Raw genomic sequence first — 12923 nt, 5'->3', positions numbered from 1 at the left:
TACAATTATGCCATTTTTCCCATGATGCTATTCTAAATTGTATTTGTTAATTCATATATGAACTTTTAACATTTGTTATCTGTGCTAATTTTTTGACATTTAAGGTTTTTATACATGCTTTTTTTTAACTATATAACTTTTGGAAGTGGTTTCAGTTGAAGAGCACAAAGGGATTACCAGCTCTAACTAAATAATTTACCTATTTAAGTGAGAAATGTGGACTGGGTTTTTCGATGTAGCTTCACTGTATTTACTAATAAATATGCTTCCAACTCTTCTTATACACACAGTCTGATACCTTTGTGCTTTGTCATGGGTCTTACTGAGTTTGGTAGGAATATAGTTACGGTGTCAGGAAACATCTTTTAACAGCCCTGTATAAATCCAGGGAGATTGAGCTAAGTATGCTTTTGCTTTTGTCTGCCAACATCCTGAGCGTTCTAAAACCAGACATTTTGTGCCTGCCTCTGTGTCACTTGCTGACCAACATGGATCTTCCTCTTTGCTCTGGGAGCTGGAAGATAAGGAGTTCCTATTTGTACAGAGTGAGGTTGGTAGCTCTATACCTTTGTTAACGCTTACTGTTCATCAAGCTCAAAATGTAAGTCTAGATGTTTAATGGAAGAAACTCAGTTCAGCTTCTTAACCTGGAAACTCTGAAGTCTGAGTGCTGTTGTTCTCTTATGTTTTAAGTAAGAGCTCTCATTTTGCTCCTTCAGCAAGATGCCTTTGCAGCTGTAGTTTCTGTTTTCGCAGAAAGCAAAGGATGACTTGATTTGGTATTTTATTTCATAAAACAGAGATCTGTGCTCCAGTATAGACAGTTTAGGTTTCAAACCATCAGGAGAGAATAAACACATTTTTACAGATGAGTTTACAGAATATACACATTAAGTAGTTCATCTGTAGCCCAATCGTTGTTCTGTTGATTGGCTGTGTTTTTTCTGTGTACTTTTTTGTAGAAATCCTTGATTGATATGTATTCTGAAGTACTCGACATCCTGTCTGATTATGATGCCAGTTATAACACTCAAGATCACCTACCTCGGGTAAGTAGATTAAAAATTCAAGGTTTTTTACTGAAACACCAGTCTTATAATTTAATTATATTGCAAAATAATCCAGAGCTAGTGCTAGGCTGTTTTCTTGTAACTCCAGGGTTTTTGCTTAAGACATGTTCTCCATTTTAAATGCAACAACAGCATTTTGAGAATAACTAATGTAACTATGTTAAGTCTGTCTTGGCTCATAGTTAAAACCCAATCTAGATACAGATACTGCTGCTGTGCTCAGCCTTTCATTTTAAATTGTTTCAGTCAGAGCACCCCAGCCTTCTCAGCAGTGTAAAATGACTGTTGTTTCCCAGTGTGTACCAGTGGAGCTGAGAAGGTAAGATGCTCCGGCTAACTCCCCACAGTAGTGCTGCTGTTGGAGGGGGGAGCATGAGAAGGGGTTTGGCTAGCCTGACTGCTGGTGTAGGGAAGAGCCAGGAATGCTTCCTGCTTGCACAACCACCTCTAGCACTAGTGGCTTCTGTAGGAAGCCAGTATGATGGGGAGATGACAGCAACTACATCAGAATTCAGCCTTCTCCAGGCAGAAGCACCATCCACCAGAGGAGTAGTCTTCAGTGTTTTGCCTTCTGAAGGATTTTGTACAAGGAGAGAACAACTAACTGCCATGAGAACAAAAAAGCCCTACCTCTCTTCATTAGGTGGGGTTAGGCCCATAGAGTACTTTGTGGGCTGTGCTGTCTTAAGCACAAGTCAATTTTTTGCATTACTAAAAGTTAGTATTTCTTCAAGGATTCCATATTTAAACCAATGCATTTATTGTCAAACATAATATAGCCAGTGTTGATACAGATTAGCATCTTTTTGGTCAGCTTTTGTCTAAGCTTCCAAAATGTCCTGCTGAAAGCCAATGGCTGTTTAAACTTTCACTTAAGGTGGTGGTGGTTGGAGATCAAAGTGCAGGAAAAACCAGCGTGTTAGAAATGATCGCCCAAGCCCGCATATTCCCTCGAGGGTCTGGGGAGATGATGACGCGTTCCCCTGTTAAGGTAAGAAACATCATAATTTCTGAATCAGCATTTGCTGTATTGTTCTCTCTCTGATTACGCCATTAGTTGAAGTATACGTGAACACTTGTTTATAAAATGGCCTCTAAGCAAGTGGGTTGTGGCAGTCAATGAGAACTTCTGCAGGCCTATATATGATCCATATGTACTATCAGTGGAGTAGTAGTTCTTACTATAAGTAGTCCTGTGCTAAATAAGCATTACATATAGTTGTATGCCTGCAGTGGGAAGCATTCTCATGCTACGTACTTCTCATGTTTCTCTGTTAGATTTACCATGCTTTCTCATACGAGGCTTTTACCATCTAGGTAACCCTTAGTGAAGGTCCCCACCATGTGGCTTTATTCAAAGACAGCTCTCGGGAGTTTGATCTGACCAAGGAAGAGGATGTAAGTATAAAGAAGTGACTGGAAGTTAATATGACTTATATTAATTCTCTGAAAAAACTTGTGTCTTTATAAGCTGTTAGCCCCTGTTTAATTAGAGTGAAATAAGTTTAGTGGCGCAAGGTATTATATTAGTTATTATCTCTTAATGTGAGACTGAAGTGGATAAAATGTAGGAGGAGCTCTTGTGCCAAGACATTTTTTGGGAGTATGCAGGGGTCTGCTGGTAATCTGTCATTTAGCACCCCATTTACCAGATTTAGTTATTCAACATGCATTTGAGATAGTATTTATAAATGGAGATCTTAATCCCAAAGTAAACTCTTTTACTTATGTTGGTGATTTTTCTTCTATCACAATTATAAGGAGTTTTTGATATTTTGCTTTTCTCAAAACAGCTTGCAGCTTTGAGAAATGAAATAGAAATCAGAATGAGAAATAGCGTGAAGGAAGGGTGCACTGTTAGCACTGAGGTAAGACTTGTCAAATATTTGGTGGCAAATATCTGTACATGTATATCTTTTGTAAGTATTCTTCAGCTAAGAGGCTGGTGAATCCAGTTTGTGTATACTTAATATTTTGTGCTGTAAAAAGTGTATTTGGACTGTTAAAATCAGTTTTATATCACAATTACATGCATATAAATTTGGTCTTCCTGTTTAAAATTACAGGCTGTTGCTGGTTTAAAGCATATGTATGTGTAAATATGTGTTTATATAATTTTATATATGTGTGTTTATGTATGTAATTACATACAAAGTAGATGTGTGTATAAACCTTTAATTTCAATTTTACTTCACAGACCATCTCCTTAAGCGTGAAAGGTCCTGGTTTGCAAAGAATGGTATTGGTTGATTTACCTGGAGTCATTAGCGTAAGTATGCAATAAATAATTAAAAAAAATCTTTAAGACATGAAGTGGTGTTATTGGTAGTGATTTTCTTTTTTTACATCTTTCTGTTTTCTTTTTTCCTTTAAATATATATATCCATATACATATTAAAGACTGTGACATCAGGTATGGCTCCAGATACGAAGGAGACTATCTTTAGCATCAGCAAGGCCTACATGCAGAATCCTAATGCCATCATCCTTTGTATTCAAGGTAATAAGAGTCTAGATGGTTATCCAACTGACAGGATTTCTTAATTTTTTAATTATGATTCTTATGTTACGTTGGAGGCTCTCCTGATTATATTTTTTTTTCCATTTGTGATAACTTGTGTAGTGTACAAAACAGCATGCTGTGGAATGTCTATTTATAAATTAAAGCACCTTTTGTATTTGTGGCAAAAAGCAACTTTTTGATAAGAGTTTTGTATTAAAAAAGAATGGTGATAGTAAAATTCCAGATTTCTTCAAAAGTGTTTTTGGAGACAACAGACAATAATAGAGCTTAATATTTTGAGCAAGCGGATACTTGTTCAAAACTTATACACTACAACAAACTAATTTTTTTTATGATACTGGAAACAAAGCAAACTTTCACTGTGTGTACCCAAAATTTGAATATAAGTGTAATTTTGCTGGTTTTAAGTTGTTATTTGATGCCTGCTGCATCTTCAGTATTGCATGCCAGGTTATATAGTCCCTAAAACATAAATTTTTGGTTTTGTTTATTTTAGATGGATCAGTGGATGCAGAACGCAGTATTGTCACAGACTTAGTCAGCCAAATGGATCCCCAAGGAAAAAGGACAATTTTTGTGTTGACTAAAGTTGATCTTGCTGAGAAAAATGTGGCTAGCCCAAGCAGGGTGAGTTGAAACTATTTTTCTCATACTGTGATGGCTAAAGTCACACTTGGAAAAATACTTGATGCTGTCAGAAATATTGGACCTCACCTACCTGTTCTAGATGGTTTTGAGTCCTTATTTCTTATTCAGTATATCTTTTTTGGGGGGTGGGGTGGTTGTTTTAATCTCTTTCAGGCTTTGCTTTTAGTGATCAGCTACATGGCTGCAGTCACAGCTTGGCTACAGCTTGCTGTAATACTGGTTCCTCTCATGCAGGTGACCTGAGCAAGTTCCATTTCCTGAGAAGGCTTTAGGATATGCTGGGATAGGCTTTTTCACTTCATTTTGTGTTTTGATATGTTATGGCTTATTTGTTTTATGCCTTTTTTTCTTTTAAATATCAGTAGAACCCATAGTCTCATGACAAAATACTTACAGTAGTCTATGCATGGATACAACTAGGTCTGGCTTTAAAACTGTGCTGAAGGGAAGAATGTCTCTGTGCAAAGTTAACCATGTATTTTTTTAATCCTTTCTTTTCATAGATCCAGCAAATAATTGAAGGCAAACTCTTCCCAATGAAAGCTTTGGGTTATTTTGCAGTTGTTACTGGAAAAGGTAAAGAGAGCTCTGACTCTGCTTATTTTGTCCTTGTTAGCAGAGAAAACTGTCTAAATGGAACTGTTGCAGCACTCTCTTCTTTCTCCAGGAAACAGCAGTGAAAGCATTGACTCTATTAAAGAATATGAAGAGGAATTTTTTCAAAATTCAAAGCTGTTAAAGTATGTTGCTATTTATTCCTTTTCCTAAAATGAGCCTGTGTTGGTAAATGCTAGCATCAGTTTTTCTTGTTGAACTTCAAAAATGGATTGGCAACATGGAAATGCTATTTGAGATTTAATCTGTTTAAATTAAGTATCTTGCTGAGGTGACCCAAGTTAGCCTGGTTTCCTAATGCTTGCTCTAAGTCAATGGAGAGAGACAGGCATCTTCAAGCAGCAATTGATTCCACTGCAGTTCTGAGCCCCTCCAGAGTTTTCTGTGTCTCTCCATTGGCTCTAAAACTACTAAGTTCCCAGCCTTTGTCTAGGCACTTGATACAGCTGGGAGGAGTGAATCCAGACCAAATACGAGTTGTAGTGCCTCTAAATATCAGTCGTCTTGGTGTCACAACAATGTTGTATTCAGCTTGTGTGTTCTGCTGGAAGTTCATTGGGCAGAGATTTGATTTCACAGGCTTGTATTTCTCAGGAAAGTAAGCTGCATGGTCTTTGGGACTGCAGTACCTGCACTGCAACCTCTAGAATAAAAGTTTGTGGTAGCTTTGGTCTGGTTTGGTTTTTTCCCTCACTTTGGTGATTATCTGCATTGAGTATTTTGGAGGGAGAAACTGGAATTTGGGTTAGGTGCACATTGACATGTTATTCTCTGCTATAAAAAGCAAAGCTTTATTCTTAAGAGGAGAAAATGGGGGCCAGGAAGCATGGGTATGCATAGAAGAATTTCTTTTAGCTGTCTTTCTCTACAGGACATGTATGCTGAAGGCACACCAGGTAACAACAAAGAACTTAAGTCTTGCTGTGTCAGATTGCTTTTGGAAAATGGTGAGAGAGTCTGTGGAGCAGCAAGCAGATGCTTTTAAAGGTAAAAATCTTTACAAAACCCAAATGAAATAGCAACTTGCTGTTAAACAGTTCTTCCACATACTTATAATGCTGTTTTGCCAGCATGCTTGGGCAGTTGTGTTTTACATGTTTTATATGGTCACCATTTCTCATTAATTGGTAATTGCCCCAGTTAATCTTTACAAAAACACATTAAAAAAAAAAAAACATGGTATGAAGGACCCACTTGCTCTAAAAGCCAAAGGAGTAAATAAGTATGAAGAAAAAAATTCAGGGTTTTTTGTGGGCAAAACCAGTTCTTCCACTGGATTCAGATGTTTAAGATGGCTTCCTGTATAAAGATACCATCTGATCAGCCAGGGCAGGACTGACTTGTACAGAGCTGGCAGTTGACTGGCTCTCTTTCCACTACATTTTTTCTCAGTGCATGAATCCTGCAATTTGCAGACAGAATATCTGAGCATAGACAGAAAAAAACTTTGCTCATTTGCAGAGGCACTTAAAGTTCTCGGAGGGTTTATCATAAGTAAGATTTGTGGCTAAACTTTTAAGATGGTCATGAAGTGCTTATAGACAAAAAAAATTAAGACCTTGTTTCTGATTTTTGCAGCCACACGTTTCAATCTTGAGACTGAATGGAAGAACAATTACCCCCGGTTGCGAGAGCTTGACAGGGTAAATTACACTACTGCTTTAATTTGTGTGCTAGAAAATGTTGAAGATGCAGATTAAAATTTATGCCATTTAATCTCATTTGTAAAGGTTTTTTAAAGTTAATAAAGTACTGACACTTTAAAATATGAGGACAATGTAAATTATTCTAGGGGAAGGAAATACTGAGCTCTGTTTTATGAACACGTTAACAAGTCCTTCACTCTTCTAGTACACAGTTAACTCACCTAACTTGCCTACAGGAATAGGTCAGTGTTTCTTTCTGATCATGACAGAACTGGCAAAGAGAAATGACATTCCCTGGTCTTTCAGACAGACAGAGTAACAAAACAATTACGATCCCATTCTCTAATTCTTATATAGAGATCCTGAATATTCAAATGCCGTGCCTGGCCAGAGGCATGCAAGAGATGGGTGGGAAGATACATGTTAAACCAGGGTAGCTTATGACAAGCACATGCATTGTCCAGAACATGACCAGAAGATGTCATTTTAGGCTTAAAGGCCGTAAGAAAAAGGTTTTGTTTACTTTCTGTATGGAAACATGATCAAACTATACTTAAAATCTTTTATTTCATATTTTTCCTTTTGCATAGAATGAACTGTTTGAAAAAGCAAAGAATGAGATTCTTGATGAAGTCATAAGTTTGACTCAGGTCACACCAAAGCATTGGTATGGTAATTTTTTCTTTTTTCCTTTCTTTTTTTTCATTAACTAGCAGAAGTTTGCCTTTAAAATACAGAGCTTTAGTAAACAAAATTCTCAAATATAAATAAGGAACTGTTTTTCTTAGGACAATGTATTATTATGTCCTTTGTCCCTGCAGAAGTAGTCTATGTTTGTTTATTATTCTGAATCAGCAAATACTTGTATAATCCCTTGACAAAAATTTTAGGATGTCAGTTTGCGTTTTGTTCTGGTTTTATACAGGATAATGAACAATGGATATTCCTCAAAAATGAAAAGAAACAGTCATAATAAAGATGTGTTCAGATGTTCATTTGAAGTATGAATCGGTAATTCCTCTTAACTTGATGTTTTGGGATTATAATTGTGCATATCAAAATAATATGTATGACCTTGGAAAAAAGAAGTTTTGTATCTCTGTGAATCAGAGATTTGGAAGTTGAACGATTATGTAATTCCTGGTTGTAAAAAGAGCTGATCTGTATGTTTGAGAATTTCATCCTCTATGTGGATCTCCTTGGTAGACTCAATGAAGTAGCACCATGCTATGCTGCCCTACTTCTTCATGAGGCAGGCATAGATGTGAGAGAGGGTGAGCTTCACCTAAGTATTTTAAGTGTAGTGTCACTTCATAGTAAAGCCACTGTAGATGCAGACTGAGAGGAGAATAGCCAATGTAAAGGGTTACTTTCACAGACTGTACCACAACTGAGAACCACAAGAAAAAAGATTGCTTTAATGCCTTTGCCTTCAGCAACCTGAATTGAACTGTTACTTGGTCATAGATTAAAAACCAAGGTAAAATGTTAGACTCTTAATGACATTACAATAATTCTGGGCGTGTGGCTGTGTTCAGAGAAAGTGTTGTAGGTAGTGTATTAGTCTGAAGTTATGTTCTAGTCCAAATGTAATACAGGTTTGCCATTTTGGTGTTTGCTGCTGTTCACTGTGTAATAGATGCTGAAGTACCCTGGCCCATGTCTAGTCTGTTTCGTTTTATGTTGTGGATCAGGTGGCTGCATAACATGAATGTTTCTGGGCATTTGTTTTGAAAGTTAAAAGGTAGTGGTGATTCTAGTTTTATAATGCAATGAGCTATAAAGTAGAACTAGAAATCTAAGTCATGAAAAAAATGCTTCTGTTAGCCATTATATGCAGCCTAAAAACATCAGTGCATTTGAGGAATGCAAATGTTTCTATCCTGTTAAAATTCCCATTCTTTCCAATTAAGTTTGATTGGATTAGGCAAAGCAAAAATGTATTTTTATTGCCATGTCAGTAAAGAAGGAATGAGACTGCATTTGTTCTTAATCGAAGGACTGCCCTTTCTTGCAATGCATTGGTAACTGGTAAAATCCATAACAGACGGTTTCCAGTACACCCTGTAAGTGACATTAATTTGCCATGTCCCCAGTTCTTTTAAGGGTGATCAAGAATGATCGATAATTGATCTTTGTTTGAACACTATGCAAATCCATCCCATTTTGAACGAAGTGTTTTAAGGAAAACATTTTTGTTGGTGGCAATATTCTTATAGTGAATTCTTTCAAGATTTAAATGCTCGAGTTCCTTTTAATTTTGTAGAAGTACTTCTACCCTAAATATGCAAAAGATCTGTTCCAACAGTAAAAAACTAGTGGCTTTGGTCCCCATTTATACTGGTATGTGAGAAGGACAGCTTCAAAATTTTTAAATCTCAAGGACAGTTTAAACACAAAAGAGAAATTTTCAATTATGCTGTTGTTGAAATGGGGGAGGAGTGATATTTATGAGAAGTTCTTCGGTCTTTGTCCACAGATGGCCCAGTTAGAGTAGGGGCATTATCAGGGATGAGGCTTGTGTCCTGATCTTCAGCCCATTTGGAAGAAAAGGGCTTGGGTGAATCTGATAGACTTGTACCACCAAAACAAGGTAGATTTTATTCTTTGGCTCTTAGCTCTCACCATTCTATCAAATCTGGCATTCATATGACCTGTTGGTAAGCTGATTTAGCATGCTGAGCTAGCATAAAATTAACCTTCAAGAAACCCACAACCTGTACTGGAGACTGGTGGGAGCAGGAGGGAGTGCGACTGCCTCTGTGGGTACTGACCGCATGTTATACTGGCTCAGCTGAGTTGTGTCACTGCAGCTGCAAAGTTTCCTGAGTAAGTTTATTGTCATTTAAAAAGGTTAAAGTTAGATTGTTTCCATTGTTATTTCTAGAAACGCATCATAAATAGGAAAGTGGTGCTTAGTTTTATAGTGACGTGAGGCACATTTGTAAATGAATGTCAATATACATTTTGGTTAAAGGTTGGACTTCTCAACTTGCTTCATTGTTTATGCAGTCTGGGAACAATCAATGAAAATCCCAGATGGAAAGCTACAGCATGTTTCAACAAACAAATCAGAATACTACAGAAACAAAATCCACATGGTTTTTTGGGAGTATGGACTTTTTAGTCAAATCATTTTAACACTTTACAGCCTGCCCCCTTGTCGTTCCCTCACGTGCCATGCATATGCACGCACAGCTCTGTCTGGTTATGCTGGTATAATTAAAGGCTGCAGTGAACTGTTGTGCAGTGCTGTGGCAGCTGTAAGAGTTATAGAGGCCAACTTCTGAAGCTGAAGCAGCTTCTTTGCTGAAAACATTGTGTATTTGTATCCTTAGTTCCAAGCAGATTTGGTTGAAGTTGTGCTCTGATTACTTAAAGAGGATTTCCTGTGTTCTGTAGTCTTGTTTTCTCAGTGTTTCTAACAAATTGAATGCATACGTGTTTCATTTTTGTATTGGAAATTTGTATTGTTTTCACTTTTGTATTGGAAGCCATCATATGCATTACAACTTCCATTTTAGGGAGGAGATTCTTCAGAAAACTTTATGGGAAAGGGTATCTACTCATGTGATTGAGAATATATACCTTCCAGCAGCACAGACTATGAACTCAGGGACATTTAACACCACTGTGGACATCAAACTGAAGCAGTGGACTGACAAGCAACTGCCCAATAAAGCAGTAGAGGTGAGAATTTAGTTATTTAAAAAAATTTTTAAAAATAAAATTGTGCAAAGCCTGTTGAAATGAAAGCATAGCTCTGGAGAAGTAAGGTGATGATTTGAAGGGCTGACTGCAGTTCTTGTGAACAGCTTACATGTCAGAAAAGGCTAGCAAGGTCTTGATGTTGAGAAGCATATACAGCAGGAACATTGTATTTTGCTCTCCTGGTGAATTTTCCTTGTTAAAGGCCAAAACCCCCCTTCTTTTAAAAGGTTAAACAAACCCTTCAAGCTAGGTATGTTCATATTTAATAGATTTATGCAAGTTTAACAGAATTCCACTTGCTACAACATAGCGAAGCAAAGTTTAGTGTTGACTTTTAGTAATAGCTAAGGCAACAAAGGAGAAGTCAAGGCTTGTATGTTGCTTTCAGAAAGAATGCAAATTTTCATACTTGCAAGAATTGTCATAAATGTTCCTTTACCAGCTGGTGCATGGTATAACGGTCCATTTCAGTAGGTATTGTTTGCTGGCTTTCTAGGTGGCATGGGAGACTTTGCAAGAAGAATTTTCACGTTTCATGACAGAACAAAAAGGAAAAGAACATGATGATATCTTTGATAAACTGAAACAAGCAGTCAAAGAAGAAAGTATTAAACGACATAAATGGAATGAGAGAGCGGAGGATAGCCTGGTATAATGTAGTGGGGTTTTTTGAACTGTTGACTAAGTGCTGTTGAAATCTTTTTACTAAAGTTGCATATGCAGTATTTTTGCATTTTTAATGTCATCATAAAATAATAGGGAGATATGTCCATCTCTCCTTTTCTATATAATATATTTATTTCAGTGGTTCTCAATTAATTTTATTATTACCTTTTGTTAATTATTGCCCTGAATAATCTCTAATAAAGTTGTTTTGGCTGGTTCAGGAAAAAGTCCTCCCTAATCCACTGGCTGCCCAAGGACAGTCTTGTGAGAACTGCTTAGCATCAGCTCATTTGTTAAGTATAGCCACATAAAATAACAGCATTTCACTACCATCTTTATAGATCCTGTAATGTGGAGGGATTTCACATTGTTTGCTGTATTTTTTACATTATTTATGGTAGGCTGTAGAAGAGAGTCAGATTAAAGGCACAAGAAAATATTTTTTGGTAGTGCTTTGAAAAGGTTCCTCTTGAATAAATCTTGTGTGCCCAATACATGATGTTTTTATAGACATGAAAAAATATAGACATGAAAAAAGAGAATGTCAGAAATCTTTTTTTACTAAATCCTAATTAAATGATTTATTGTATGCTAAAATGATGTTCTTTATTGCAGCGAGTAATCCAGCACAATGCCTTAGAAGATCGGTCAATATCTGATAAACAGCAGTGGGATGCTGCTATTCATTTTATGGAAGAAACGCTCCAAAGTCGTCTCAAAGACAGTGAGTTGTGTGATGTATTCCACTCTTGTGTGCTTTTTAATCTGGGCCAATTGGCGGATCTGGTTCACTACACTGTAGTGCAAGCTTTTACATCAGCACAGCTGATATAGTGGTGACACTTTAAAATGGTACCAATACTGATAGAAATGTTTAGCAAAATACGGCCTCAAAAGCTGGTGTTCTTGCAATGAGGCAACTGAAAGATAAGTAAGAGATCTGTAGAGTCAAAAAATAGTACGAACACACATGTAGAAGAATAGAATAAATTTAGGGAAAGTATTTGGTCCATTTATGGTTATCAAGCATAATTTTGATGCAAGTTGCAACAAGGTAAAATTTTTTTGAACACCTGACTTGGAACCTGGAGGGCTGTCTCACTGGAGGGATATTATGGGTTTTATATATTTCCTTGGAAGTATCTACTGGTTGGCAGTCATTTTTAAGTTTTACTAAGAGACATCAACTGTTGCTTTAAGTAAAAGACATCTGACTTGACTCAGTATGCCGTATCTTACGTTCTTAGACATAAAATGTCCATTCTTGATGTTGTACCTAATTTTAGAACTATAAATATGGCTGATTACATGTATTTTTGAGTGAGACTTAATATCCTATTTTTCAGCTGAGTCTGTTATTGAAGATATGGTGGGTCCAGACTGGAAGAAAAGATGGTTATACTGGATAGGCCGCACCAAAGAACAGGTAAAAGGGGAAACAAATATAAAGGATTTGTAGTTCACTACATTTATAAAACTTTGGTTATTACTCTGTAAATTTTCAAAAATACCAACCCTCTTCACACTATTGCAAAAAGACCCCACCTACTTTTAAATACTTTACAATTACTTTTACTATTCATTGTTTTAAATATTACACCACAGAGAATTCCATATGCTTTTCTCATATTGCAGATACATAGTGGTTTGTAAACTGGTTTCCATTCTTCAGCTGTATTATATCTTTACCATGATGCCATTGACCTGAATATTAAAGTTCTCCTGAAATTGATGAAAAGAGAGTGGAAACTGGGCTATTCTATTCTACAGTTTCCAAGTGTGCCTTTTTAAGCAGAAGTTGTGTGCAGTTTCCTGTCATGCTCCATTTGGATTTAATTACTATGTGATAGCATTATCACTAGCATTCCAGTCACAGTTGTATCTTCTGATTGACTCTTTTCATCATAACCTCTCTGCCCGTTTGCTCATAGCTTTTGGAAATTTCTTTTGAATTTAAATATCACCGTCTGTTCAATGCCCAGAGATGATGGGCTTTTTATGTTACTTTTTCTAGAGATTTCTCAAACTGAATCATACTTTAAA

General features: G+C 36.6%; 1 protein-coding gene across 9 annotated transcripts in view; it reads left to right on the top strand.

Moving 5' to 3' along the window:
• The window catches only part of OPA1 (OPA1 mitochondrial dynamin like GTPase), a 56574-nt gene that overhangs the window by 19106 nt on the left and 24545 nt on the right, over positions 1-12923 (top strand). For 5 of the 9 annotated variants that reach the window (XM_074833940.1, XM_074833936.1, XM_074833938.1 and 2 more), the window contains 17 exons: positions 515-550; positions 963-1049; positions 1948-2061; positions 2388-2468; positions 2864-2938; positions 3268-3339; positions 3471-3570; positions 4091-4221; positions 4746-4818; positions 4910-4982; positions 5729-5844; positions 6436-6500; positions 7094-7170; positions 10028-10193; positions 10711-10863; positions 11496-11604; positions 12227-12306. In XM_074833940.1, the coding sequence (XP_074690041.1) occupies positions 515-550; positions 963-1049; positions 1948-2061; positions 2388-2468; positions 2864-2938; positions 3268-3339; positions 3471-3570; positions 4091-4221; positions 4746-4818; positions 4910-4982; positions 5729-5844; positions 6436-6500; positions 7094-7170; positions 10028-10193; positions 10711-10863; positions 11496-11604; positions 12227-12306 (1608 nt within the window). The remainder of the gene's footprint in view (positions 1-514; positions 551-962; positions 1050-1947; positions 2062-2387; positions 2469-2863; positions 2939-3267; positions 3340-3470; positions 3571-4090; positions 4222-4745; positions 4819-4909; positions 4983-5728; positions 5845-6435; positions 6501-7093; positions 7171-10027; positions 10194-10710; positions 10864-11495; positions 11605-12226; positions 12307-12923) is intronic. The other 4 variants (XM_074833941.1, XM_074833937.1, XM_074833939.1 and 1 more) reach the window with 1 other exon arrangement.

Source organism: Strix aluco, chromosome 9, assembly GCF_031877795.1.
Source record: "Strix aluco isolate bStrAlu1 chromosome 9, bStrAlu1.hap1, whole genome shotgun sequence".
NCBI lineage: Eukaryota > Metazoa > Chordata > Aves > Strigiformes > Strigidae > Strix > Strix aluco.
This window is presented reverse-complemented; position numbering and strand designations above follow the sequence as displayed.